This window comes from Rattus norvegicus, chromosome 16 (genome assembly GCF_021556685.1).
Source record: "Rattus norvegicus strain SHRSP/BbbUtx chromosome 16, alternate assembly SHRSP_T2T, whole genome shotgun sequence".
Taxonomy (NCBI): domain Eukaryota; kingdom Metazoa; phylum Chordata; class Mammalia; order Rodentia; family Muridae; genus Rattus; species Rattus norvegicus.
Genome location: NC_141549.1, coordinates 69,725,112 through 69,750,191, shown reverse-complemented (window position 1 = coordinate 69,750,191; position 25,080 = coordinate 69,725,112). Strand labels below are relative to the sequence as shown.

General features: G+C 39.7%; 2 protein-coding genes across 25 annotated transcripts in view; both read right to left on the bottom strand.

Annotated features, from left to right (window-relative positions):
• Positions 1–25,080, bottom strand: part of Erich1 (glutamate-rich 1) — a gene marked incomplete at its 5' end in the record, with an annotated part of 52,793,804 nt that overhangs the window by 13,914,172 nt on the left and 38,854,552 nt on the right.
• Positions 1–25,080, bottom strand: part of LOC148000601 (uncharacterized) — a 251,643-nt gene that overhangs the window by 80,855 nt on the left and 145,708 nt on the right. For 8 of the 25 annotated variants that reach the window (XR_015640023.1, XR_015640018.1, XR_015639997.1 and 5 more), the window contains 2 exons: positions 23,424–23,528; positions 14,913–17,320 (listed from right to left, as the gene is read on the bottom strand). Coding sequence is in view for 4 of the 25 variants with exons in the window: in XM_087589443.1 (XP_087445569.1) it covers positions 17,238–17,320; positions 23,424–23,528 (188 nt within the window). In the remaining 21 variants the exon portion in view is untranslated. Of the gene's footprint in view, positions 1–2,468; positions 2,551–6,549; positions 6,629–9,100; positions 9,256–13,302; positions 13,502–13,792; positions 14,566–14,912; positions 17,321–23,423; positions 23,529–25,080 lie in introns of those variants that run through there. The other 17 variants (XR_015640031.1, XR_015640025.1, XR_015639991.1 and 14 more) reach the window with 8 other exon arrangements.

Sequence of the window (25,080 nt, the reverse complement as noted above, 5' to 3'; positions counted from 1 at the left end):
ATACCAATAAAGAAGGGGAGGGTGAGGGATTAGGGGGATGTTTGCCCGGAAACCGGGAAAGGGAATAACACTCGAAATATATATAAGAAATACTCAAGTTAATAAAAAAAAAAAGACCTAATAAAAATTCAAAACACTAACTCTACACACACACACACACACACACTCTCACGTAAACATTGAGAGAATACCAAACATCTAAGGTTATATAATATAAACCTGCGTTATGAAGTGTTATTCAGAAAAGATGGGCTGTTGGGGTAATATTCTTAAGTTGCTAACTTATTCGCATGGAGAAAATCTTCATTTACTGATATTTCATCCTTTGTCCCTCTTTGTCCCTCATGCTATGACATAGATACATAGCAGAGCTTGAAGAAGTTGGGGATCGCTCATCCTGCCTTTCTGGATCTACAGATCAAGGGGTGTTCTCATGCTCACGTGTAGATTTGGAATCATTCTGGAACCCAGGAGTCTTTCAATTATATCTGTGAATTGTGTCATAGTTGGCTCATTGGCTTTTAGGTCCATGTATAGAAATAGTCTTTCTTTTCTTCCCAGATGCTTCAAATTTATGAGCAGAGACAACCTACAGTTTCAAGTATGAGAAAATATTGAGCACCCTCTGGTCATTTGAGTTAATGTGTTTTGGGGGGCTCAAAGGGGGTGGGAGTGGAAAGGAAGAAGATTGATCTCACCAGTGAGGTGCATTGCCAGTCAGCTAGTTTGAGAGAATGAAGAAAAAGAGGGGCAGGGATCTTGCAGAGTTTGTTTATAATATGTACTTATATGACCTGACAGTCTCACTTTGCAAAATTGAATTAATAAATCATCTACAGTACTGGATGGAATAGTTAATATGCTTTTTGTGCCCCAGCAGAGAGGAAAATGGCCCTGCTTTCCATAGCTTTATGACACATTAAGCCTAAACAGAATTAATGATTGAACTGTTGAATCACATTTAGTGGGAAGAGCTCTATATGAAGGCTGGGTGAGCTACAGAAATACCTAAGAGACTTCTTATATTACTAGAAATAGTTTCTTACTGTCTCAAGGAACATTTTCTAGTTGTTCAAATAGCGTTACTTAGTGGCAAAAACTATGTGTCTGTATATTCATGAATCTGATGTTTTTCAACATATAAATAACTATTAGGGAAAGCCACAAATATTTTATTACTACGGTTGTATATTATTACACTATCTATTGATGCATCGAATATTTTAAACTCATACATGCTGTAGGAAAGGAGAAAGAAGGGAGTGAGGTGGAGGCTAAACAAAGAGAAGGGAATGAAAGACTCAGACAGGAAAGGAGCCTAAACACAACCTCCTGGACCCTTCTGTTGACTACTTGCAAGAATGAGTCACTGTGCATCTTTATACTTCCCTTATATCTCAAAGAGCAGAAACTGGCAACTCAGGCTTTCTCTCCTGTTGCTAGAATGGCTAATTATTGAAATGGTAGGTGCATTACACCAAATGAATAATTTAATCATAGTTTTAATGCAATACCTGATAACCTTTTCAAGTTAACTAAACATGTTCATTTCTCTTCAACAATGTTGGGACTCTTTTCTCCTCACTATGCATTCTGTTTCAGAAAACCCCACTTCTGTGATCAGAATATGCTTTCTTCTGTCTTAGATCATGAGGACGTGAAGACTGATCACAGAGTTTATTCTCTTTATTCCTCAGAGTAGGTTAGTAAAGTGGTTTGTGTTTCCTTTTACAATGCACATAGTTTGTAAAGAATTATGTGGACTGTGCTCTTTACCAGTGTCCAGGTACTTTTCCAGTGCCTGGAAGGGTACATTGCCTTTGAGCACACACACTGCAGACACAGATGTCCCCTACATCATTGGATTTTTTTTAAGTGTCAAGATATTGTTTTCCTCTTTTCTTTTAAAATTAGCATATTAGAAAGAAATTAAAAGAGGGAAATAGTTATGGAAGTTAGGGAATATTTTAACATTTATTAAATGATATTTGACCAACAAAAACAAACGTAAATTGACAAGCAAGAAAGAGGAGACAACCTGCAGAGGTCCCAAACTTGTTTTCTTCTTTCTACTCATAACAGTGACATCACTGTTAGGGTTTGAATTGAAATCATCTCCATGGACTCATGTATGGAACGCTTAGTCTTCAGTGGTGCTATGATCTTAGGCAGTGATAGAATCATTAGGAGGTGTGGCTTAACAGAGGAAATAGGTCATGGTCGGATCCCTTTGTTATTGGTTCCTTTTGCTTTTTCTGCCTTCTCTACCTTTATCTGAAGGTCCCCCTACTCAACATACTCCTACCAACAATAATGTACCTCAAATGTATGGGGCCTAGTGACCATTGACTAGGCTGTGTGAAAATATAAGCAAATGAATCCCTCCAACCCATTCATATTTTTAAATATCCACACAGGCATTTTGATCACAGACATACAAAAGTAACTAATAAAATAACATTATTTACCTCTTTGTATGAAAAATGTTTTTCTAGTTCCTTCTGAATATTAATTACCAGTGGTGATATTCAAAACATCAGGGCATGGAATCTAGGGGGAAAAGAGAACTTTATAAGTTCTTAGTTCATCCCAGTTAACTGCCATAGAGTCTAGTTAGAGAAAGAAGGCAGGGTAAGCAAGTATAATACACTAATTCCATAAACTTGAAGCTAGATGTACAAATCATTAGTATTGGTAAATTTCTCTTTAGGAAGCTTGGAAAACATAAGTAGAAACACTAAGGGTTATCTTAAAACCTCCAGCTTCACTTGAATGCTAACCTGGTCCTTATGGGACTAACCTGGTCCTTATGGGGCTAACCTGGTCCTTACCTATTGTAAAATGAAACAAAAGGAGATCTGTGGTTTCTGTTGCAAGCTAACACAACAATCACAACAACACTGCTAACATAATATTTTGTCTTCCTTCTATATCCTAAAGTAGTTCTTGAATATATTAGATTAATTAGCTTTTTCAGCCAGTGGCACATAGGGAGTGAACAGTAGCTTCGGTCCATCATCTAGCCTTTCCCAGAGCATGGTATGATGCCATTGCTAAGTTAATTAATCCTACTGAGATTTCTCTCCAAATCAGGTTTTTGCCTCATTTTTTGACAACTTAAATTGATAGTGACATGGAAAGCTCTTCCAATCCCCAACTTATCACTTGAGAGCAATAACAGATTATAAATCAATCAATTGTTGACATAATAATCAAGTAGACATATAAGAGGGAAAAAGACACAGACTTGTGATTTATTAGATTTTAATGTTTTGTTTTCTACCACTTGGATCTCAAGATAGGAATTGATTTAGCTTTCTTAACCCAGGACCCTAAAATATGTGGTTTATACATCCTTGTCAACAAATAGGGTGTGTGAGGAGGCTAACAATAGTTTGCGCATGCGTTGCATAGGAAATGGAAAGGCTCGTGCAACAGAAGGCCATTTAGAAGTAGATACAAATTATGACAGATGCTTTTGATTTCAAACCTTTAAGGGTTTTTAGTATTTATGACTTCACACAATTTCAGGAATCACTTATGTAAGTGGAATGATAACCAATAACCTACAAGACATTATGAAAAAAATAAATGATGCAGGTAGAAGAAATGTCATAGCAGGGGTGTGGTGCTGATGTTTCTAATGAGAGGGGAAAATGGATCAGATCTTGGAGATAATCAGAGTTTGCAGAAAGAGCTGGCTGTATTTTCCTAGAGATACAGAACCAAAAAGTGAGGTAAAGAAAAGATATAAAAATAGAGAGAAATAGAGATGACCCCCTCTCTATATATGGCACAATATAATATAATATTAGAATAGAATATATATGTCCTATCTATCTGTGTATCTATGTATTTATGTACCTATGTATGTATGTATCTATCTATATATCTATGTATCTATCTATCCGTCTATTTATGTATCTATATACCAATGTATCTATCTGTGTATCTGTGTATTTATGTATCTATATATTTATGTATTCATCTACCTATCTATCTATCTATGAATCTATCATGAGAGAGATATATGTTGATTTATATGGAATTAACTCATCTTTATTATAGAGCTACCATCTGAAATCTGCAAGACAGTTTACAGGCTAGAAACCAGGGAAAAGCTTATGGTTGGAGTCTGTAGGCAGCAATTTCCTATTTTTAGGGAAATTCACTTAAAGAGAGTATGCTTATAACTTGCCAGGTAGGTAAAATTATCATTATTCATGTTTTAAGCATACAAAATCAAGCTTAAAAGGTTAATTATCTTTTTTTCATTGTTACTAGTCTAAAGATTCATATTTGGGTCTTAACTCTGTTTCTGTCCACAGTCCCTGTTCTCACCTCTGTACTACCTCTTTGGTTTCATGGAGTGAATGACACTGTGTGAGTTCAGAGGGTTCATGATGACAATGAGAAATCATTATATGGAGACACTACTGATTATCAATGGCAGTATAAGAGAACAGATAAATGTTGTGTAGAAGGTAAACAAAAGGAGTCCTTAGACACAGCAAGTTGAAAGTAGACTATTCTAGCCACTTGGAAGTCAGTAGTATAGAGATTCTCAGAAAAACTAAAATGTAGTTATCATATGACCTAGACGTAAAATTCCTGAGGTTTTACTTAAACAGCTTCAAATCAAGATACAGAGAGATAGTTGTCCATCAAAGTTCACTGTTGCACTATTCACCCTGGTTAGTTTGTGCAACTAGGTGAGCTGTCCACTGACAGAGGCATCCCTTTCTGATAAAGAGAATATGATGTGTATGCAATGGAATTTTATTCAGTCATAATTAATGAAGTGATGTCATTTGCAGGAAAGTTGATATGAGAGGATATCATGTCATTTAAAGTAAACCCGTCTCAGACAAATACCGTGTAGCCCCTAATTTTTGGACTCCAAATTTTACAGAGATACACAATATCCTATGTGTAGAGATGACATGAAATTAGAAAGAAGATGTCTGGAGAAATGAACGGAACTCAAAGTAATGGGGGAGGTCGAGGAGAGGGTGGGACATATCAGCAGGGATAGAAGCAAAGTACATTGTAGACTTCTGTGCAATTCATGACACCCAATAGCATGTATACTAGGCATGTGTAAATAGGGTAAAAAATACAAATTATTATTGACAACAATTGCAGCTAGATGGGGGATGCCTATTTAGAAGGAATTGTTCTGAAGCATGAGGATCTCGTGTGTATTGTTCAGCACAAGACAAGAAGCAAGAGAAAACATGAGGCAGGAGACAAAAATGGTGAAAGAAAAGAGGAAGCACAAGGTCCCAGGGCTTAGATGTGGGAGCAGAAAGAGGCACTGCCAGTTCTTCCCCGTGGACTGGAGATAGGTCTATGTGCATAGATAACAGACACACTTTAAATGGCTGACACAGGGACAGGGAAGAGCACTGCTGAGAATGAGTTGAAAGAAGGATGGTGATCTTGTCTTAAAGGAGGTCCAAATGTAGATTCGTGTGATGGTGGCTTGACATACAGGTGTTGGCGTACGCTCCCTGACTTCCAGTTTTGTCTCTGCCTTTGCCACTCGTTTTCCAGCTAGCAGGTTCTCAGAACTCAGGGTCTGTGTCACCTCTGTAGGAAAGGTTTTGCTTACTACCATCTCTGAAGGATTCCTAGGTCCCTCTTTATTTAATGACATCACAATTCGTGAATGTCTGATTAGTGCTTGCCTTGTACTCTTGCTGTAGACACAACTCATGAGGGTACTTCTCTTATTTTCTTTCCACAGGGTTTCTTAGGTCTAACACAGTACTTTTTGGCACAAGATAGGAATCCCTGGATGAAAATGTACGCAACAAAATCTGCAAGCTAGTCTCTATTGTTTAATGGGTGTGCAGCCTGGGTCATACAGTTGAATTTCATGGGCCTCTAACTTACCCTTTGTAAAGTGGAAACACATATTTATATTTTGTCATGGTGCATCATGAGCATAGCTAAATCAAAGAATGTGGTGGACATAAAGGAATCTTTTATCTGAATCCTAATCTATCTAGTAAACTGCAGTTAGTACTGTGTTGTTGGGTATGGGATTTCTAAGGCTTAGGAGTGGATACTAAGAATTGTATCTAAGATATTAAAGGGAACTCTTCAAAATGATAAGAGAATCCTAGCAAGGGTAGCCATTATAACTGAGAGATCTGTACTCACTGAAACTATTATTGGGCAATGAAGACAAGAGAAAAGTAACCCAAAATGGAAAGGGATCCTAAAAATGCAAACATCTGCTTCCAAGAAAAGGATCAACAGGGAAGCCATAGCAATTCACTCATTGTTTTCCAGATTCATGCTGTCACCAGAATTGGCTTGCTGCAGTTCAAAAGTCCCTGTTGACCCCACATCTCATCGTATGATGCAGCTTAATACCAAGGAGTATTATCTATTAATCGAGTTTAAGGTTCTAAAACTGGAACCTAGGAACTGTAACCTCAGTTGCTTTCCGGCAGGTAAGTAGGACTGTGTTTTTCTATAAATTGGGTCAAGGTGCCCTGAGATTTCTATAATCTAATCCCAAGAAATGATGGCCAGTACTTTATTTGATGGGGCATGTTGCCGCATGTTTTCTCTCCTTCCATTACACTTCTTCCCAGATAATGAGGCTCCACAGGCCCTGCATTAAAAGAAAAAAAAAAAAAAAACAAAAGGAAACAACCAGAAAGTATTATTGCTACCACAGAGGGAGGAAGTAGAGATCATTTCGTTTCCTGTGGGCTTTTTATGGTCTGGCAAGAGCTGCGACTTTGTTCATGTGAAAGATTCGAAGGTGGAAAACTCAGCTTGTGACTTTGAATCTGCTAGATTCCTTCAGACAATGGACAATCTACCCCAGCCAGCTCAAATATTTCAAACAGATCTGTAGGATCTAACAAAAAAAACGCAAGCACAGTGCTTAACAGTGTCCGGTTTTTGTCCACTCTACTTACCAACATTTAGACCACACTCCATTTAGACCTACAAATGACAGTGTCTTGAGCACTGTAATTTTATTTCAGCCCGACACACATTTTTATGTGGAAGATACATATTCTTTTATTCCCCTTTGACTAAATAGAGACATCAAAGGTGTTATCATTGTATCTTTTTCAAGATTAGTTATTCGCTCTCCTTTTAGTTATTAAGAATGCATAAGCAGAGAGGTCTTCGGCTCTTTGTGGATGGCTTAGTTCTTTATTCTTCTGTTTCCTCAGCATGGAAATTTATCAAAGCCACCTCTCTAATCTATTGTTCTTCGCCTTGAATCCTTCTTGTCAGATGCTTATCTTTGAGGTTTTAAGCTTTTAAAAACATTCTTTTAATCTCCCTTTATCACTTTGCTCCCTTTATACACTTTGTGTATCTGGCTACAAGCATTCTTAATGTCACCCTCTACTCATTGTTTACATACTGGTCTGAATGCTCAGATAAAAGGTAACTGGGACAGGGGCGAATATTTTACGGGCAGCTCTTAAGAAGCACACATTATACAACAGGCATGGTCCATCACCTTCTCAGAGACATGTATTTTTATTTCATTTTATACGTTTTTTATTTTTTTGAGAACTGAATCTCCAATCCTACCCTCACAGCTGCCAAAACCAGTTTACTGATCCTGTTTTTATCCTACACCCCTCCTGACATTTCACAGCTGAGAAGGGCACGTCTGATTTCCACTCAATTCAGCCATTATCCACCATATACTTCAGCTGCTGGGTTTTCAGCCGAGCAAAAGTAGAGAAGACATTTTACGGCTTACCACCACATTCCCTATGGTATTTCTCTGCTACACAGCCAAGGCTGAAATCAGCTGGAACGTCTGTGCCCCTATTTCCCTGCTATATACTAATTTCTTATTTGATGCTTGAATTTCCCTCATACTCCATTCTTGGATCGATGCCTAGTCTTAGCTAAGTCAGTCATGTTTCATCCTTTCTTTCCTGCCTTTACTCATCTGCTTGAACACTTGACAGTCAGTGGTCCTTAAAATTGGCTGCACATTGGAATCATTTAGGAAACCTTAAAATATTTCCAGTGCCTTGATGCCCATCCCTGACCAATTAAAGGAGGATTTGGGATTGAAATTCTCCTCGGAGGATTAGAAGACACAGTTATGATGGAAAACCGTGGTTAACCCATTGTTAGCTACATTCTGTGAGATCACTGCCTAACTGGCTATGTAAGGCGATGCTTGCAAAAGCCCTTTTACTATCTCTGAAGTTCAGCTCATGACTCTTGGGTGCTTTGTGTAAAGGTCAGTACTAAAGATCTGATTATCAGACTTAATACACCTTCACATCTAGTTCTCTTAGGGATCACAGAGTGAAGCCCGGGTAATTCAGCAGCGTATTGTGATTTTATTAAGGCAGGCAAATTGTCAGGGAAAGAGCAGAGAAGCAGTTCACCTGTCCGAGGTTTGGATGGGAGGAAGGTAATATTCACTTTAGGACATTCAGCTAACCATTGACCAGCTCAGGTTCTGCATGCATAAGATAAGCCAACACTTCTTATGCCTTAAATGGATACTGTCCCACATGGACAGGGTCACATTTATGGTCTGCCTGTTTATTATACCGGGATGTACTCATTGAGATAGAATACTTACCTGTAGCCACTGTCATATTGTAGGACCAGATGGCTTCGGGATACACTCTTTCCCATGCAAGTGCTATTCACAGAGAGTTGCTTGAATGTAAATTAAAGCATCACTCCACAATAAACTATCTGTGCTCGGTGATCAATACAGAACTCTAATTTTCTCAAGTGTAATGCCTTCTAATGACAGGTTCCCAATGTTAGCAGTAGACAGTTATATGCAAGATTATAAATCACTGGGATGTCTCGGCTGTGAATTATTAATCTTTGCTCCCTCCCCCGAATTACATAATTGATAATGACGGTATTGACAGTTCCAAGGAGCTCCTGAGATGGATCTGCTCTGGGGAAGGAAGGCACTGCCAGCTTGGAGTGGAGGAAACAGTGTGGGGAAGGCATGCTGTGTGTTCTAATGAGTACTGTCTGTAACAGCCGTTCCACCCCTGAGTTTTCTACTCTCCGGGAAGCTTAGCCATGGGCAGAATGTGGTTGCAGGAATGCACCGCCTTCTTACCGGGGATGTGTTGTCTGTGAGGCTTCACGTTATTTGGGGTGATTTTTACTGGTGCAAAATATATTTCATTTTCCATCTGGACCCCCAGACCCGGTAAAGCTGAGAGAGAAGAGCAGTGGCTTCCTTTCCACAGATCTTTTCTTTACAGGTTTATCCTGTTAGCAAACAAACAGGAGGTAGAGATAGTGGCACTAAGATAATTTAGGGTAGAGAAGATGCCCAGTGGCCCATCCCACATCAAACACATTTTTACAATGCATGCCTGTCTTGGAATGAGAATTAAACTCATTTACAAAGGGTCTTTTCCCCCCTCTCTGAATTGGCCTGACTTTATGTGACAAAGAGGATAAATGCAAATTATTTTCACAGTTTACCTTAGGAAGACAGGCTGATCCAGAAGGCAAAATCTGCTTGCATGAGACTGCTCTATGAAGCCTATCTACAGTGTTCTTTTCTTTTTTTCTTTTTTTTTTTCTGTACAGTTGGATCGCTTCCTAAGTGGCAACTGGCTTTTCAGATTTTCACTATAAATATACCCAAGATGGTAACACCCACATTGACCATTTTGTTCTCTGTTTATCCTCTCATTTAGGGCTTCATCTACTCCACACATAAGAGAGTACCTTCTGCCTCTCCACTGCCTCCCAAAATGCATGAAACAGGTCATTTCCCTAAATTACAAAGGAACTGGCTAATAGTAGATGCCATATAGTCCTCCTTCCTCCTGAGACTCACCAGAATACTCGGTTTCTAGGATTGTAGGCCTGCATCATTGCCCTCAGCCATCATCTGTAACTACACTCTTAAATCTCATTAGAGTTCAGATGATTCCTTCAAGCACACGGCGCATGCCCACAGTGTCAATTAAGTTCATTATTGCATAGTACCTTATGCTACACATCAGCAGGACTGACAACTGTGGACATTAACTTCTTCAGGTAAGCCCCAGAACAAGGAGGGTTGTGCTGATGGACTAAGAGTGAACTATGTCCTAGCTGACACGGTTTACCCAGATCCCACGGGTGACAGTATCTCCTAAAGGATCCATATTTTGTGACTCTGGGCAAAGAATGGAAGTCATGAATTAGTCTTATTACTTTGTCTGGTATGCATGAATGTATACTGCAGTTTTAGATAGAATTTTTTGTTTTAATTAATCTATATTTGTTCTAGATAGTTTTTTGTTGTTTAAACATTAAGTGATTAGTGGTTCTTATTGCAAAGAATATATCAGTCTCCTAATGTTCATGCATATTATTACATATTGAAATACATTTCGTCTATGGTGAATTCACTGCTAATCATTTGCAGCTATCTAATTAACTTATAGAATGAGGATTGACCTAAGGTCATGTGCAGGAAAGTATTCCTTCATTTTGTCCATGAATGGAATACTTATCCTAATAACATGATGGCAAAAACTAACATTGACATTAACTATGAAAGGCTAACTCACATCTTCTCAGTGCCCATGCTTCTGACTTATGTGTTTGTACTGTGTGTGTGTGTGTATACACACACACACATATATTTCATACATACATATGCACACATATTCCTTATACATAGAATAAATTTTTGTACTATTCTTTTACTTACTACTTTAATAAATAATATTTGTTTCTTTGTTTGATAGACATAGCAGTCTTTAGAGACTGAAACAAGAATCAGAAAGCCTGTATGGGGATGTAAACTAGGTCCCACAAATAGATTTCATGGTTGTATAGCTTGGTGTTCTTCTGGAACTCCTCGAGCAGTGGGAAGGGGGTTGTCTCTGACTCTTCCCTGTGCTTGGGACCCTTCTTCTCCTACTGGGTTGCCTTGTCCAGTCTTGATATGATGGGGGTGTATCTAGTTTTATTGCAACTTGTCTTTCTCTGTTTGGTTGATATCCCTGAGAAGCCTGCTCTTTTCTGAAGGGAAACAGAGGAGGGGTGGATCTGTGGGAGAGGGGAAAATAGGAGGAGAGGAGAGAGGGCAAACTGTGGTTTAGATGTAGGGTGTAGGAGAAGAATTTAAAATAAGAAAGATATTGTAGTATTTCTCCATTTTCATCGTTCTAGAAAACAATAATTCTCTAATTCCCCCAAACACAGTTATGTGTTTCTAAGAATTCTTCCTTTTCCTTTCTCCTTCCTTTCTCCCTTTTATGACTTCTTTTTTCCTTCCTTTTCTCCCATCCTGAATTAAGGGAGACTCCCCAATGGCCTCTGATCCCTTTTTGACAATGTCAGGATTAATCCAGCTGCTTGTATCCCACAGTCATGAAGCAAACGTCTCTGATACACAGATAATTCCTGAGAGCATCTCCATCTCTACAATCCTCTTCTTGATGAACAGTCTATCCACTAACAGGTTTCCATCCACTGAAGCAATCTGGCCGGCTTTATTTCCAGGATGACCAGGACAGCATTGTTTCAGTTGTCTTTTGGGGGGGGGGGTAGGACTCTATTCTATCTCTGTTCTGCTGCTGTAATAAGAGCACCATGACCCGAAGCAGTTACAAGAGGAAAGGATTTATTTCATCTTATAAATGAACTTCATCAGGTCACTGTCCATCATTGAGGGAAGTCAGGAGAAACACAAGCAGGCACTGAAGCAAAAACCATGGGGGAAAGCTGGCTCCTTCTCTGTCTTCCTCACCTCTCTTTCTCATACATTGGAGATCTCCCTGTCTAGGAATGGCATAGCCTACTCTGCAGTGGACCCTCTTACCTCAATCAACTCAAGATGCTTCTTCACAGAAAAAAAGAAAAAAAACCACAGGCAATGACTGAAGCAATTCTCCAACTGAGCTTGCTTTCTCCCAGTTGATTTTTCACTTTAATCAAGTTGACAATAAAACTAACTCTGAAAGGTAGAGTTAGGAATAATCAGAAGGGGCTGTATTTTATATCTAGTTGAAACATGATAGATATCTTAGTGCCCTAGGAAATATTATTAGTCAAAGGGATTTCTGGCTTTCTAGAGGAATGACCAAGAAGAAAATGCCAGAAAATTGTGAAGAACTTTGTTGGTAAGGCAAAGGCTGGGTGAATGATCAGGTTATTCTAAACAATGGATTTGATTTTAAACATTTAATTTTGCTTTTAAAATTATGGATACATGTATGTGTCTGTGTATGGGTGTATGGATATGTGGCAAGTAACCATGGAGCCCAGGTATCCTATCCCTCTGGAGCCAGAGTTATATGTGGTTATGAGTCCATCTTACGTGAGTGATAGGATCTAAAATCAGGCCTTCTACAAGAACAAGTACTTTTAACTGCTGAGACATCTTTTTAGCCCCTAGAATAGATGTTAAATGGACTCAGTAATCGATCTCATCTTTTCTATCTCCTCCACATCTCTTTCCCCTATAGGCTCCTTCATCCAATGAAGTTTTATATGACATTCTCTAAAGCTGTAACAATTCTTGCTACAGGACTATCAATGTTTAGCATTATAGTTCTGAATTTAGTTTATTTGTTTATTCCTAATTTAGATATCTCATTTTATTCATTTTATTTTCTGTACATGAATGATTTCCCTGAAAGTATGTCTGTAACACATTAATTCCTGGTGCCCATGAGGGCCAGAAGAAAATGTTAGATGCCCTGGAACTGGAGTTGTGGATGGTTGTGAGCTGACATTGGTGTTGGGACCTGAGCCTTAGCCCTTTGCAAGAGCAGTGAATGTTTTTAACCACCAACTCATCTTTCCAGATGGCAAATACCTCTTTCAAATTGGGTGTTATGCCAAGTGTTATGAGAAACAATCATATTCTTTATTTCTTGAAACTGTTTTTCAAGTGGTAGTATGGCCTCATATCTTGAAGAGTACAAAAGAGATCCTGTTGATTGAAATGTAGAGGTTGCACCCAAGATCCCAGAAACCTAAGGATGAAACTACATAGAGTGTTAATACAGATAATCATCTGTCCTACTTTATGACATTGTTAATCTATCTTAAAAAATAGGGCAACATTGATATCAATAAAATATGTTCAGAGTTTAAAAATAAGGTTGTACTATGAGGGCGATCACAAACAAGGTTGTTCATCAGGCTCATCCCCCTGTGACAGAAATATTCTCCAGGAAGTTCTTTCTCTCCCACTCCTTATCATATACTTCACCATCAAAGTTCTGCATCCACATTGATTTAGTTGGCCTCTACATTCTGGCTCATTGTAATTAATTAGTGTTTCATATTCAGATCCCATACCTTGTTCATATTTCCAATGGCATTACATTCTCTTCATAAGCAGCAAAGCGTTTCAGGTTGTGAAGTAATTTCTTCATTGTTCTGGAATTCTCTGAATGGGTCCTGCTCAGATGTGATTGATACAATCTTTGCCTCTCCGGTTTTGCATTTCTTTATTTTTTCTTTCTTTGTTTCCATGCTATGGAAACAACAGTGGTATCTTGGAGAAACGGAAAGGAAGAATTTTAAACAAAACCTTGAGGGAGATGCTTTTAAAACCTTGTGTATATGAAAACATATTTCCTTCTTTCAAGTTTGCCTAACAATTTGGTGGCATTTGCAGTTATTGTCTGAAAGCCATCACCCTCAAAACTTGGAAGGAATTGCTCTGTCATCTAGATGTGAGTGATGTTGCTGGGAAGTCCAAGGTCACTGTGTTTCTTGATGCTTTTTTATGTTCTCTGATTTCTTTCCTTTCTGGAAGCCTTTGGATTTTTTTTCCTTTCTTTTTGAAATTACATTTTGATGTGATTTGGGTCATTTATCATTCATTATTCTGGGAACTTAGCAGACTCTTTTGATCTGTAAAAACTATTATCTTAAAGCTTTTTGGGTTATTGTATGGAGAATTAGCTTCTCTTAATAGGGAGGCACAAGGTGGAGGTCAGCATGGAGGAGGCATGGACCTGCTGGGTTGAACCCGGACTTGGTGTTCATGGATCATCCTAGAACTACTGTCCAGATTCAGATAAATACAAATACTCAGAACTTTCATGGAGGGAACACCAAAGACCAGGATGTATGTACCCCTTTTGGATACTCAGAAATTTTCAGGGAAACCAATGGCAAGCTCCTGCCCGCAGACTTGGCCTAAGGTAATTTTGCAATGGAGCAAAACTGGGGAAGGTGAGAGTGTTCACCAGTCAGCAGCTCTCCAGAATGGTGTCTTTCCCTCCTGTGCCTTCTGTACTTAGTATGCGTAAACCCATATGCTAGTAGATTTAGTCTCCCACAAAATGAGCAGCAGATTTCTGGAGAGATCCCAAGTGTTTGATTTCTTCCCATGAAGATTTTGTTCTTGTCTCAAGCCTTACTCTATCCTTCTGTGTATCCAGTATCAAAGCACATCATTATCTCCAAGTTCTGCTCCAAGGTCTAGGTTGTCTTAATTCATTCACCTTCCCAAAATTTGTCCACAAATCTGTGTCTTCTGGTGCTTCCTGCTCCTTCTCCTGCTGCTTCCAGACTTAACTTTTAAAAGATGCTCAGGTTTGAATAGGATTTCTATAGGATGCAAAAATAAATAAATAAGTAAATAAATAAATAAAATAACCTTATTAAGTGTTTGGTAACTTCATGCATAAAAACCATGGACTTCGATCACAGTTCCTCTGCCTTACAAGGAAGTTCTTTGTTTCCATTCAAGATGTAAGATCCTGAGGAAGTAACAGTTTGTGGGTATGGAGATATGAATGCATTCAAGGAGGCTTTATCTATAACATATCATACTATGATGCTATGTCTTTTCAGAGTATGCAAGACACTGGGCCTGTGGCTTTTAGGAGACTGTTGAATTTCATTTGGCGAGACTGATATTGATTTTTTTGTTTTTTCTTTTGTTCTTCTTTTTTGGTATTGTCCAAAAATGGCCCCTTTTTTTCCTTTATCTTCATTTTTATTGATTTTTTTTAAAACAGGGAAAAGAAGGAAAAAGAAAATACAATGTGACTAGTGTTAGATTAGTCTCTCGTTTCATATCCACTTTCTCTGTTCCAAGCAGAATTAAAGCATCGAGGAGGAAAGGTGCTTAACAAATAGTACTTGTTCTTGCTACAGATGCTATCATTAATCTAATAGAGCTGCTCAAGTTCTGTGGCTGCCCCATTTAGTAATGTCAAAATAACCTTGTTAAAGAAAAATGCTTGAACCTGACCTTCAAAACCCATGCCCTTTTCTTTCTTATTTATTATTAAATTTGTCATTTACGATCAAGTAAGTGAAAGTTATCTTTAAGAAACTCTGCTGTGTTTATTTACTCCTTTCTCCCCCCTTTTGGAGAACCTCTAGGGGTATCTCCACTGGGTTGGCAGTATTGTTTGCAGTTAAACTTTCAAACTTAATATGTTCAAAAGAGTTTCTGTGCTCATGAGAGGAGAGGAAGTCACACTTTATCCAGTTGTCTTCTAGATGCTATACTGGCTGGTTTTCTATGTCAACTTGACACAGGCTGGAGCTACTACAGAGAAAGGAGACTTCCTTGGGGAAATGCCTCCATGAGACTCAGCTGTAAGGGATTTTCACAGTTGGTGATCAAGGTGGGGAGGCCCAGCCCATTGTGGGTGGTGCCATCGCTGGGCTGGTAGTCCTGGGTTCTGTAAGAAAGCAAGCAAGCCAGTAAGCAGCATTCCTCCATGGTTGCTGCATCCACTCCTGCCTCCAAGTTCCTATCTCGTGTGAGTTCCAGTCCTGACTTCCTTTGGTGATGAACAGTAATGTGGAAGTGTAAGTTGAATAATCTCTTTCCTCCCCAACTTGCTTCTAAGTCATGATGTTTTGTGCTGGGATAGAAACGCTGACTAAGACAAATGCTTTGGGTTGTCTCCTGAAAAGTGAAATCGTGCTGATTTAAAGAACCTTGTTTTCATGGTTTTTCCCCTCGCTTATACACTCTTTAAACCTCCTCATATGAGAAGTTTCCTGATTCCTGAAGTGATGGTTTTGATGGAGACATCCCACTTTGGGTTGAGTGTCTCAAGGACTCTTATTCAGCATAATGTTTGGCTGTGGGTCTCTATTTGCTGCCATCTGCTTTAGGAGGAAGCTTCTCTGATGGTGACTGAGAAAGGCACTGGCCATATATGAGTATATATAGCAGAATGCCATGAGGAGCCATTTTGTTTGTTTGTTTATTTGTTTGTTTCTTTATATATTTGGTAATACTTTGGTAAGCCAGAAATATTTGGTTTACCTAGAATCTGGGATATATGCTCTCAGGTTCTTGGTCATCCAAGCAGTGTCAGGAATATGTTCCATGCTGTGGGGTAAATGTTTCAGTAAATGAGACATTAGTTGGTTACTCTGCCAAACTTGGTGCCAACCATGTTGCAGTGCATTTTGCAGGCAGGGCGTTATTGGGGATCAAAGGTTTTATGGCTGTGTTGGTGTTTATGGTTCCCCTTTGGTAGCATTCCTGTACCAAAGAGGTAAAGGCGCCAGCTGGACAGCTCCGTTTCAGTAAGTTCAGTAGGTGTTGCCTTCGGCAATGGTTTTCCTGTCAGTTCGTGGAGAACAACCTGGCAACAGCCTGAGTTGTTTAGGATTCTCATGTGGCCAGTGACTCAATTAGATGTAACCAAGTCCCAATACTGGAATCTTCATTTGGTCACAAGTGTTGTCAAGTTACAGCTTTTATATTCCGTAATTTAGTGATTTCATTTATTTTTTATTGGTTATTTTATTTATAAACCTTTCAAATGATATCCCCCTATCTCATACCCTCTCCTACTTGCTTCTATGAGGGGGTTCCACCATCCACCCACCCACTCACTCCCACTTTACCGCCCTAGCATTTCCCTATACTGGGGCATCCAGCCTTCACAGAACCAAGGACCTCTCCTCCCACTGATGCTTAACAAGGCCATCCTCTGCTACATAAGCAGCTAGAGCCATGAGTCCCTCCATGTGTACTCTTTGGTTGGTGGTTTAGTCCCTGGGAGCTCTGGGGGGGGGGTCTAGTTGATTGATAATGTTCTACCTATGGGGTTGCAAACCCCTTCAGCTCCTTCTGTCCTCCCCTAACTCCTTGATTAGGGTTCCTGTGCTCAGTCCGATGGCTGGCAGCAAGCATCTACATCTGTATTGATCAGGCTTTGGCAGAGCCTCTCAGGGGACAGCTATATCAGCTCCTGTCAGCAAGCACTTCTTGGCATCAGCAAGAGTCTCTGGATTTGGTGGCTCTATATGAGATGGATCAGCAGGTGGGGCAGTCTCTGGATGGCCTTCCCTTCAGTTTCCACTCCAGTCTTTGTTCCTGCATTTCCTTTAGACAGAGCAATTGTGGGTTAAAATTTTTGAGATGGGTGGGTGGCACCCTCCCTCAACTGGGGGCCATGCCTAACCTCTGGATATGGTCTCTACAGGTTCTCTCTCCCTTTGTTAGGTATTTCAGCTAATGTCATTCCCGTTGGGTCCTGGGAGCCTCTTGCTTTCCTGGCATCTGGGACTTTTTGATGGCTACCCCCAGTTCCCCATCCCCCATTGCTACACAGCTCTGTTCAATTTCCTGACCCTCTGTACATCTCCCCCATCTCCTCCCACATCTGATCCTGTCTTTCCCCTCCCCTTCCTCTCTTTCTCCCAAGTCCCTCCCACCCTCTACTTTGCATGATTATTTTGTTCCTCCTTCTAAGTAGGACTGAAACATACACACTTTGGTATTTCTTCTTCTTCAGCTTCATATGATCTGTGAGTTCTATGATGGGTATTCCAAGCTTTTTTCCTAATATCCACTTATCAGTGAGTATCGTAAGTGTTCTTTTGCTACTGAGTTACCTCACTCCAGATGATATTTTCTAATTATATCTATCCATTTGCCTGAGAATTTGAGAAAACAAGGAATACCTTGTTTTCTCCATCTATGGTAATTGTGAGTTTTGCTGGCTATAATAGCTGGCATTCGTGTTCTGTCAAGGTCTGTATGACATCTGCCCAGGATCTTCTGGCTTTTAGTGGCTCTGTTGAAAAGTCTGGTGTAATTCTGATAGGTCTGCCTTTATATGTTACTTGACCTCTTCCCTTACTGCTTTCAATACTTTTTTTGTTCTGTGCATTTGGTGTTTTTTTATTATGTGATGGAAGGAATTTTTCTGGTCAACTCTATTTGTTGTTCTTTAGGTTTCTTGTATGTTTATGAGCATCTCTTTCTTTAGGTTAGGGAAATTTTCTTCTTTAATTTTGTTGAAGATGTTTATTGGCCTCTTGAGTTGGGAATCTTTGCTCTCTTCTATACCTATTATCCTTAAGTTTGGTCTTCTCATTGTGTCCTGGATTTCCCAGATGTTTTGGGTTAGGAGCATTTTGCATTTTCTTTGACTGTTGTGTCAATGTTTTCTATGGTATCTTTTACACCTGAGATTCTCTCTTCTATCTCTTGTATTCTGTTGGTGATGCTTGCATCTATGACTCCTGGTCTCTTTCCTAGGTTTTCTATCTCTAGGGTTGGCTCCCTTCACAATTTCTTTATCATTTTTCTTTCTAGTTTTAGATTCTGGACAGTTTTGTTCAATTCCTTCACCTGTCTGGTTGTGTTTTCCTGTATTTCTTTAAGGGCTTTACGTGGTTCCTCTTTATCGGCTTCTACGTGCTTACCTTTGTTCTCCTGTATTTTTTTTAAGGGAGTTATTTAAGTCCTTCTTAAAGTCCTCTATCATCACCATGACATAAGATTTTAAATCAGAATCTTGCTTTTCAGATGTGTTGGGGTATTCAGGGCTTGCTGTGCTGGAAGCACTGGGTTCTGATGATACCAAGTGGCCTTGGTTTTTATTGCTTAGGTTCTTGCACTTGCCTCTTACCATCAGGTTATCTCTGGTGTTAGCTAGTATTGCTCTCTCTGACTGAAGCCTGTCCTTCCTGTGAGCCTGTGAGTCTGTAGTCTTAGGCATATAACACTCCTGAGAGTCAAGTTACTACAGGTTGTGATTGGGGTACAGAGAGCTGTGACACAGAGTCAGCTCTGGAGTGCAGATGGAAACCAGAAGGATCATGCCTTATTGCTATCCTGTGAACCCCAGGAGGGTCCCACTTAGCCCAGGTATTGGGGAAGTATTAGTGGTCTCACCATGAGGGTAAGTATGTCAACACTCCTGGGAGACAAGCTATCACATGGTGGGATTGGGGTGCAGAGGGCTGCAGGACAGAGTCAGCTCTAGGGATGCAGATGGATATTGGGAGGCTGGTGAGATAGCTCACAAAATGATTCTTCTACTTCTGTCCATTTACCTGTGAATCTCCTGATTTTCTTTTAATGGCCAAGAAATACTCCAAACACAGGGCCTGGGTAGGTGTGCACCAGGTCCTTGACTTATATACCATGGCTTCTAGTTTAGTGTCTTAATGAGATTCCTGAATATGCAAACTGTTTCTTGAAACTGGTCTCTGTTTCTTGTGCCTTCTCTTGAGCTCCTGTTTTGATGCTGCTTGTTTTGTCTAATACCTATGTATTAATTTTTGTTTTATTATATTATATTTTATTATTATCTCTTAGAAGCCTATTTGTTTACTAATGCGTGTTAGGGAGTAGATCCTGATGGGAGGTGAGGTGGGGTAAAGACTGGGAGGATTAAAGGGAAAGGAAACAGGATATATAATGCGAGGAAAAAAATCTATTTTCAATAAAAGAAAAAAGTGGGGGGTAAAAATCTAATAATTTAATGACAGCACAGCAACTCAGTCATTTATTTTCAGCATTTACAAGAATTACTTACCATAGTATTCTAAATTGTTGTTTTGGTTAGTGTACAAGATAATGCATTTATTTGTGTCATTTTTATGTTATACATCATACATGTCTGATGATAGGCATTTTTTAAATGAAAGAAAGCACTGTTTGAGAGAAAAAAAGAAAAGCCTGGCTGCCACACCCAGTACTATTAAGAACTTTTCTCTTCAAATATTGACAGTGATCTCCTGTCTGATACCTACCTAATGGCCAGCTCTAGGCTTCTAAGATTTCATGGACTCTGTATTAATGAGTGACTGAGAGATGTCCTTTTGAAAATGTATGTTCTGATAAGATCAGATTATTCTTGTTCCTGTCTTGATCAGTGAACTTCCTGTGAGTGAGTGTGTATGTGTGCTGTGTCTGGTGGTCACAGTATTATCACTGTGTATATATCTAACATGCATGTCCTATACATAGTAAGCCTTTTACTGTTTCACTGACATTACACACTTGACATTAGGGTTTGATATTTGATATTCAAATTGTTGGGGGCTGGAGAGGTGGCTCAGGGGTTAAGAACACTGACTGCCCTTGCAGAAGTCCTGGGTTCAATTCCTAGGAACCACATGTTGGCTCACAACCGTCTGTCATAGGGTCTGATGCCCTCTTCTGGTGTGTCTGAAGAGAGCAACAGTGTCTTCACAGACATAAAACAAATAAATATATCTGGATTTTTAAGTTTTTTTTATTGGATACTTTTTAACATTTCAAATGTTTTTTCCCTTTCCCAGTTTCCCTTTCAGAAACCTCCAATCCTATTCCCCCTTCCCCTGGTTCTATCAGGGTGCTTCCCCACCCAATCCTTCCTGCCTCCCCACTCTGGCATTCCACTAGGGCATCTAGCCTTCACAGGACCAAGGACCTCTCCTTCCATTGATGGTAGTCAAGGCTATCCTCTGCTACATATTCGGCTGCAGCCATGGGTCACTCTTTGGTTGGTGGTTTAGTCCCTGGGAGTTCTGCGGGTTCTGGTTGGTTGATATTGTTGTTCTTCCTATGGGGTTGTAAACCCTTTCAGCTCTTTCAGTCCTTTCTCTAACTCTTCCATTGGGGACCTTATTCTCAGTCCAATGGTTGGCTGCAATCATCTGCTTCTGTATTTCTCATGCTCTGGCAGAGTGTCTCAAGGAGACAGCTATATCAGCAAGCATTTCTTGGGTTTGGTGACTGTATATGGGATGGATCCTCAGGTGGGGCAGTCTCTGGATGGCCTTTCCTTCAGTCTCTGGTCCACACTTTTTCTGTATTTTTTCCTGAATATTTTGTTCTCTCTTTTAAGAAGGACTGAAACATCTGCCCTTTGGTCATCCTTCTTCTTGAGCTTCATGAGGTCTGTGGATTGTATCTTGGGTAATCCAAGCTTTTGGGCTAATATTCACTTATCAGTAAGTGCACACTATGTGTGTTCTTTTGTGACTAGACTACATTGCTCAGGATGATATTTTCTAGTTCATTCCATTTGCCTAAGAATTTCATGAAGTCATTGTTTTCAATGGCTCAGTAGTACTCCATTGTGTAAATGTACCATATTTTAATATTTGAATTGTCTCTCTTAATTCCCCGTTCATTTTTTTTTACCATAACTATCATCAGTTATTCTGTTCCTCCTTATTTTATTCCCTGCCAATTATTAGGCATTTATGTTTCTAGGGCTTAGCTATTAAAGCATCCAGTCAACTAAGCCCACAGTCACACCTTTAATCGGTTTTTGCCTAGTAACCCCTTAGTGACCCCGATTAGAATTAAAAATGGGAAATTATTTTTCCATCTCACCATCTACCAATACATGTATATTCATCTACTAAAACTCTGCAATTTGAAGATATTCAGAGGTTGAATGTACTGTCCACTCCAATATAAGCTTATCTCCCACTTCCATAATGTGTAAACTCTACTTTATCCTCACTGTATTTCATAGTTTAGTTGATCTTACATCAACTCTTCATCAATTGCAGAGTTAGATCAACAAAGATTCTTCTGTCAGCTAATGTACAAATGGCATTGAAGTCTGTCTACTCCAAGGGCTATCCTCTGCTCATCCTATAACTCAAAGCTTTCTCATCCATTTGAATAACACTCCTCCCATCGTTGGCTACTGAGTCACTGGGATTTTGGTCTATGCTCTTCTTCATGGGGGTTTCTCAATATATTTGTACTTATATCTTCCTTGTTTCGTAATAACACCAATTACTTTACAGCGCCCCCAAATAGCAAATAAGTCTGTAAAATCTGGGGATAACTTAGATGTGGATTTTATTCAAATTATTAAAACCTTACTATGAGCAACATGAGTCTAAGTAGAATAGTTGTTCCTGTGGAGTCCACCTGTGCCCGCAGATAACTTCATCATCACCATGCCATGTCTATAAAGTCGCTCTATTATTAAACATGCATACATGTTTCAAATGGGAAGAAAATGAACTGATTGCTGTGGCTTGAGTTGGTTGGGACAGGTCAAAATGGCAGTGAAGGCAGAGCATTGCACAAAGCACGGTCCTCATCTGACCTTGTCTCTCTTCCTTCAGCCGCCTGTCATTTCTGCTTCTACACTACTTTATTGCTAGCCTGGTTTGTTCCATCCAATCCCTAACTTATGCTGCAAACAGAGTACCCATTCCTTTCTCCCCCCATCTCCGCTCAGGAGGCCCATATCAATAAGATGTTGTTATATAGCTGTCATCTCTGCCCTACACCAAATCTCACTGTGGCCAAGTGTCCTGTGGCTGCAGGCGCCGTTAAAGCTTTCCACGCTGTCAATTGATTTCAAGGCTGCCTTCCCATCAAGCATCTTCCTTCCGTTGAAAGCACATAAGCCAGAATGAAGGAAAGATCATAAAAGTGTCTGGCAAGCTCACATCATCTTCACAGGACTTGTCATTGCTAGATAAATTCTTCCCATGTGGATCTTTTTCTAAGTTTCCCCAACTCTCCAGTTAGCCTTCTTTGTTCCCATTTTGTGAAGGCTTTAAACTGACCCCAGGAAACTTTCAAGCTGGCTTACAACCACTAGGGGGGTGTCAAGTTCTAGTTTGTTTTTTAGATTTTGTTTTATTCATACATGCAATTGTATATTTTTATTGAGTATCATTAATTGTTTCAATGTATATGTACATTGCATAAAGTTTAAATCAGAGCAACCGTTTCTATTTTCTTATTTAAGAGCTCTTCCCAAGCTCTTGAAAATATATAGTCCATTTGCGTTATGTAGAGTCACTCACTGACCACATCTGATAGACTTACTCTGACAACGTAATGACCATTGATTAACCTGTTCTTATTCTTCTCTTTGTAAACTCACCATCCACTGATCTACTTCATTGATATCAACCTTTTGTTTTCCACTTGCACTCAAGATCACACAATAGTTTCTGTGAATGATATATTTCTTCTGATTTGAAAATACCCAGTTTCATCCACATTTTCATAACTGATAGGACTTCCTTCTTTATGTAGATGAGTAGTATTCTAGTGGATGTGTGTATCACATTTGCCTTTTCTATAATCAGCCAGTGGCAAAAAGTAGTTGACTTCTCTTATTTATTAAAGAAGGACATCACTAAAATAACTTATCCCCTCAAAACCCTTTCATTTTAACTTAAGCAAAGCTGCCTGGGCTCTTCTCCCAGTGAGGATTGCTTACCTTGGTTCCATATCCTCCTTACAACACTGCTCCAGTTCATACAGAAGACTGTCCAACTGTGCTTACTCAGTGTCCACGAAAGGGGATGGCATGTTATAGACTGGGCTGCATGACAAGAACATAGAGGGGCTATCAGTAAATATGACATGGCCCAAAAGTACTCCTCTTCCTCTTCCAGTGCACCATGATTTGCCAACGTGCAGACATTCCATCTTTTCATCCTTGACGTTTGCTCACTTTCTATGGCTTCTTTACTTTTTGTCAAGTTGTCATAAGCAAAAATTATCTTGGAAAAAGGGACCTCAATTGAAAAAATGCTTTCGTCAAGTTACCTGGAGGCACGTCTTTAGGGTATTTTCTTGATTAATGGGTAATATGGGAAGACTTAGCTCATTTTGGGCTATGCCTTCTCTGGGTCGGTTGTCCTGGGTAATATGTGAAAGTAGCCTGACAGATCCATGGTTCCAGCTGCATAGGTAGCAGAGGATGGCCTTGTCGGGCACCAATGGGAGGAGAAGCCCTAGGTCCTATCAAGGCTTGACCCCCCTGGTGTAGGGGAATATCAGGGCAGGGAAGTGAGGGGGCAGTTGGGGAGGGGGAACACCCTCTTAGAAGAAGGGGGCTTATGGACGGGAAACCAGGAAAAGGAATAACATTTGAAATGTAAATTAAAAAAAAGAAAGTAACTTGAGTGCACTATAAGGAATAAGCCAGTAAGTCGCAGCATTCCTCCATGGTCTCTGCTTCAGTTCTTGCCCCCAGGTTCATGCCCTAAGTTCTTTCATGATTAACTGTGCCAAGAAAATATAAGCCAAATAAACCCTTATCTCTCTAAGTTACTTTTGGACATGAACTTTATCACAGCAATAGAAATTTACCCAGGAGAGTCTCTGATCCTCCCCTTTCTCATTCCCAGGATGTTTCGTGATATAGCAACCTTGAGGTTTGTGTGGCATTCAAAACAGTAAAGACCAACTCTGCCCCTGGTAGCACAAATGCAAGTATTTCCACTGACGGTTCAAACATGCCATACCTACAACTTAATGTGCCCAGGATACACACCACAGCTGTATCTCCTATGACCTTTTTTTTCTTTTGCAGAAATTATGTAGCATTTATTAAGAGCATTGAGCTCTGGTTCTAGCAAACCCTATGACATTTGCTCCCCATCAACTCACCTATCTGCCCCCACTCACATCACATATTTTGGCTTTTCCTTCTCACTGACTTACTCTTTGATATTTATAAATCCGAGCTAATGCCTTTTCCTGTCTAGGACAGTTATCTGTGCTCACTGTGAGACGTTATCCATCTTTTAAAAGTTTTACTCTACGTCTTCCCTTGCACTTGGACTAGACCTCATATTGCATTGATTCCCCAGATTTATCCACTGCTGGCTGCTCCTCACCACTAAGTCCAGAACAATTGTTGTGTCTGCCTGGTGCACACATCAGGTATTTGGCAAGGTATGTTTCAGGTAAGAAGTCTCACAAAAACCAAAACTTGAGAGCGAGAAAATAAATCCTCCTTGAAATATTTCATGAGCTGTAACTACCTTCCACTTGCTGTATCTCTTAGGCAGTATTCTTATAATGTTGGCAGATTTTGAAGACTCCTCTTTATGTGAAAGGTGCTATTTTTAAGTGATGGGAGATAT